The sequence below is a fragment of the Oncorhynchus clarkii genome, unplaced genomic scaffold (genome assembly GCF_045791955.1).
Source record: "Oncorhynchus clarkii lewisi isolate Uvic-CL-2024 unplaced genomic scaffold, UVic_Ocla_1.0 unplaced_contig_7978_pilon_pilon, whole genome shotgun sequence".
Taxonomy (NCBI): domain Eukaryota; kingdom Metazoa; phylum Chordata; class Actinopteri; order Salmoniformes; family Salmonidae; genus Oncorhynchus; species Oncorhynchus clarkii.
The window spans coordinates 1-4,857 of NW_027259317.1; the positions used below are offsets into that span (position 1 = coordinate 1).

Below are 4,857 nucleotides of genomic sequence, written 5' to 3' on the forward strand. Positions count from 1 at the left end.
CAGTTAGATTTACAAGAATTTAAGCTTTCTGACGATATAAAGTCATGTCTATGTCCTGGAAAGTTGGCTGTTGTATACAACGTCATTCTAGTCACATTGGAGCATGTTAGCAACAACCGTCCTGGTTAGAGGACACCCATCGCGTAGAGGTTCATTTAAGCAATTTGAAATGATTCACTTTTACTTTTGAAACAAAGGTATATTTACAACAGAATACCTTTAGACTTTTACTTGAGTTACTCTTGGCAAATTAAGAGCAGAAGTAAGGCTTCTCTCCTGTGTCTGTTCTCTGATGACCTTTTAGCTCAGCTGTTGTTTTGAAACATTTTCTACAGTCAGATCAGTGGTAAAGCTTCTCTCCTTTATGTTTACCTTGGTGTCTTTTTAAGTGGCACGATTGAGAGAAACTCTTTCCACAGTCAGAGCAGAAGTAAGGCTTCTCGCCTGTGTGTGTTCTCTGATGAACTTTTAGGTCAGTTGATGTTGTGAAGCATTTTACACAGTCAGAGCAGGAGAAAGGCTTCTCTCCTGTGTGTGTTCTGTGGTGGACTTTTTGCTCAGTTGATGTTGTGAAGCATTTTACACAGTCAGAGCAGGAGTAAGGCTTCACCCCTGTATGTATACGTTCATGTCTTTTTAAGTGGCCCAGTTGAGAGAAAATCTTCCCACAGTCAGAGCAGGAATAAGGCTTCACTCCTGTATGTATAAGTTCATGTGCTTTTAAAAAACCCTGTCGAGAGAAACTCTTCCCACAGTCATAGCAGGAGTAAGGCTTCTCTCCAGTGTGCACTCTCTGATGAAGTTTTAGCTCAGATGATGTTGTGTAGCATTTTACACAGTCAGAGCAAGAGTAAGGCTTCACTCCTGTATGTATATGTTCATGTCTTTTTAAGTGGCCCGGACAAGAGAAAATCTTTCCACAGTCAGAGCAGGAGTAAGGCTTCTCTCCAGGGTGCACTCTCTGATGAACTGTCAGAGCCCTTGATGTTGTGAATCTCTTCCCACAGTCAGTACAGGAATACGGATTCTCTCCTGTGTGTATTTTTAGGTGTATTTTTAGCTTTGATAGAATTGGGAAAATCTCCTCACAATGTGGGCAGTGGTGAGACCTCTTAGCTCCATGATCTTCCTGCTGTTTTTCTCTGGATGTAGAGAATGTCTCAACATGGTCTCCTGTGTGAACAACATCAGAAGAACCAGTCAGTTGGTGTGATATACATGTCAATCAAATGTATATTATGAAGCCCTTATTACATCAGCAAATGTCAAAGTGCATTACAGAAACCCAGCCTAAAATCCCCAATGAGCAAGCAATGCTGATGTAGAAGCACCGTGGCCAGGAAAAACTCCCTAGAAAGCAGGGTCCTTGGAAGAAATGTAGAGAGGAACCAGGCCCAGAGGGGTGGCCAGTCCTCTTCTGTCTGTACCGGGTGACATATGTATTTATATCAGTAGGCTGTACAATACATGGGAATAAAACTATTCTAAAAGTGGGTAAGAGTTGAAAGCTAAAAAGGGGCGTGTCATCCTCCACTCACTATCACAACCGTTAGTAACTACACAGACTAATTTCATAGAACTTTAAAACACTGACAATGTGTCTACTTCACTTCTTTAGTCTACTCTCTGAACACTCCAGATAGACCAGTTAATAAAACTAATGCTGACAATACTGGTGTCAAACCATGCAAGTCTGGGTAGAATGAAATAATGTCTACCTTCTCATTGAAACAGTTCATCATGAAACAGTTATACTGCAACTTTTCCTGCACAGTGGGAAGTTGGAATGAATAACACACTTTGTTAGATATAACCTGCTCTTACCATGAGAAAGAGATTTCCCAATCTTCTCCTCCTCTTCTTCATCTTTAATGTTGACATTCAGCTCCAGTGTTTGACTGCAATCTTCCAGCTTCACTGATGCCATCTCTGGATCCTGCAGAGAAAACTGGGCTCCACTGTCACAATCAGGACCCAGTGACTGTAGGTGTCTACTCAGTGTGGAAGGAGAGAGGCAGGCTGGGTTTGTCCTCACTGTTGATGTTACCAGCCTCATACCTGAGTCGGAAAGTAGTAGAAGAGAAATGGACACAAACATTATTGTCATAAGTTCTGGAACTTTCTTCATTCTCTAAAAATATATTATTTTTTCTTATTCAATTATCTAATTCAGTGCTTGACTTGGACTGAAATAGCTGCCGATAAACATTTTGGGTGCCGGTACTGTTTATATTTAGGTACAGGAGCTCCACAATATGGTTGAGACAATACTTAACCCATAGTAGAAAAATGCATGAATGACTCAAAAAACATTTAGTACAAGGTTGCAGTATGTTTTAGGCATCACTAAGTACTATTTTACTTAAAACAGTGTTACATCAAAAACCATTTGTATGTCCTGTTCACACCACAGTAACATTTATTGATAAAAACAGAAACAACTGTATGTCTCTGAATATTATTACACATGTAGAAAACTGATAATCATTACAATTGGTTTCAAAACAGTAGTTCAAACCGTAAAATTGTCTCTCTGCTGCAACCACACTGAAGTTTGTTGACGCAGACCGACTGGGCACCGCCATTTTACCAGCTTGTGAATTTTTCCTTTCATGGAGCTCTACGGACAATTCCTTCAACCTCATGGCTTCGTTCTTACTCTGACATGCACTGTCAAATGTGGGACATTATATAGACAGGTGTGTGCCTTTCCAAATCATGTCCAATCAATTGAATTTACCACAGGTTGACAACAATCAAGTTGTAGAAACATCTCAAGGATAATCAATGGAAACAAGATGCACCTGAGCTCAATGTCAAATCTCCTAGCAAAGAGTCTGAATACTTATGTAAATAAGATTTCTGTTTTAAATATTTTATAAATGTGAAAACAATTCTAAACCTTTTTTTGCTTTGTCATTATGGCGTATTGTGTGTAGATTGATGAGAAACATTTATTTAATCCATTTTAGAAAAAGTCTAACGTAAAAAATGTGGAAAAAGTCATGGGGTCTGAATACTTTGAATTCACTGTATGTATTCATATCAGTAGGCTGGTACTGTACGTATTCATATCAGTAGTCTGGTAGTGTATGTATTCATATCAGTAGACTGTGCAATACAATGGGGAATAAAACTATTCTAAAAGTATCTCATAAGTCATGAAAATTATGAGCTATATCATCCTCCACTCACTATCACAAGGGTTAGAAACTACACAGACTCACTTCATAGAACTTTAAAACACTGGCAGTTTGTCTACTTCACTTCTTTAGTCTACTCTCTGAACACTCCAGACAGCCCAGTGAATAAAACAAACTGGCAATACTGGTGTCAAACCATGCAAGTGTCAGTAGCATGAAATAACATCTACCTTCTAATTGAAACAGTTCTACTGCAACTTTTCATGCACAGTGGGAAGTTGTAATGAACAACAAACTTAGTTAGATTGAACCTGCTCTTACCATAAAAGGCCAACTTCTGCAAGTGTCTCCACCCCACTGCTCTATGCCAGTAAACAAACTTGGATAGACAGAACCTGCTCTTACCATGACTAACAGATTCCCCAATCTTCTCCTCTTCTTCTTCATCTTTAATGTCAATATTCAGCTCCATTGTTGGACTGCAGTCTTCCAGCTTCACTGATGCCATCTCTGGATCCTGCAGTGCAAACTGGGCTCCACTGTCACAATCAGGACCAAGTGACTGTAGGTTTGGACTCAGTGTGGAAGGAGAGAGGAGGGTTGGGTTTGTCCTCACTGTTGATGTTACCGGCCTCAGACTTGATCTGAGTCGGCCAGTAGTAATAAAGAGAAAAAGCATTGACAACAAAACATAAATTCCTTCACATTAGACAACGTTTACACTTTAAATCAGGCTACACAATTAAGTGCACTTAATCTATGGTAGATTTCCTGAATTCACATAAATGCTTAAATGACGCAAAAACCATTTAGTACAAGGTTGCAGTATGTTTTAGGCAGCACTATGTACAATTTTCCTGAATAACCTTGTCTTCGCTGTGTTATTTAAATCAACAAACAATAGTATTTCCGTTCACACCATAGTAATATGTATAGACAGCGATTACTTTAAGAGTCTGAATATTAGTACACATGTAGAAAACTGATAATCATTACATTAAACTTTAAAACAGTAGTGCAACCGTGAAATGGTCTCTCTCTGCTGCAGCCACACTGCCTGGACTTAAGTCTGTTGATGCAGACCGAGTGGCGCCGCCATTTTACCAGCTTGTGAATTTTACACAAAACTAATAAATTGTAAAACGAATTCAGAAATCTCAAGTCAATATATTCTTTATGAAAGTACCTTGAGAAAACTATGTATATCCACTCAGACAAACCCCAAAGGCTCTAACTATGTAACTTGTAAAATAGTTAACATTATCACGTTCTTCACTCGGCTTGACACAAAAATAACACATCAAATCATTACCAAACGTGATAACACCTTAACGGATGTATTACCTAAAATGGTACGACATATTATTTCGATATTAGAACTTTTAAACGTGCTATTACATACCTGTAGTAATAAATAGAAAAGGACAAGAATGTTATCTTCTTGACTGCACCGTTCTGGCGCTTTCTTTACACTGAATAATGGTGCGCTTCTGTCCGGAACTTCCTGTTCCCCCACTAACACCGTCCGTGCATTCCTGGGTCCTTGGGATGACCCAACCCCATTACATGAGAAGGGGTCGCTGCCTCCTCCGGGACACATCTATTTTGCATAGAGTTGATTGTGGCCTGTAGAATATTGTCCCATCCCAGCTAGCACAGTGGATCTGTGCCGATTCCGGCTGAGAGTCAGATTCGACCGACGTCAAGTGGCCCG

The 4,857-nt window shown here is 39.6% G+C and overlaps 1 protein-coding gene across 1 annotated transcript; it reads right to left on the reverse strand.

Moving 5' to 3' along the window:
• Positions 1-137: 137 nt before the first annotated feature.
• On the reverse strand, positions 138-3,666 carry LOC139399959 (zinc finger protein 892-like). Its single transcript, XM_071145096.1, has 3 exons — positions 3,549-3,666; positions 1,825-2,058; positions 138-1,173 (listed from the first exon to the last, which is right to left on the reverse strand). The coding sequence occupies exons 1-3, from the start codon at positions 3,649-3,651 to the stop codon at positions 341-343; spliced, it is 1,170 nt and encodes a 389-aa protein (XP_071001197.1). The 5' UTR covers positions 3,652-3,666; the 3' UTR covers positions 138-340.
• Between the last annotated feature and the right edge of the window lie 1,191 nt (positions 3,667-4,857).

What these genes read in the sequence shown, in the direction of transcription:
- LOC139399959 (XM_071145096.1), bottom strand. Translation starts at nt 3,651, where the DNA reads ATGGCATCAGTGAAGCTGGAAGACTGCAGTCCAACAATGGAGCTGAAT. An exon ending in TGGGGAATCTGTTAGTCATG is followed by an intron (nt 2,059 to 3,548) that starts GTAAGAGCAGGT and finishes TTTCCGACTCAG; the next exon opens with GTATGAGGCTGGTAACATCA. An exon ending in TGGGAAATCTCTTTCTCATG is followed by an intron (nt 1,174 to 1,824) that starts GTAAGAGCAGGT and finishes TTGTTCACACAG; the next exon opens with GAGACCATGTTGAGACATTC.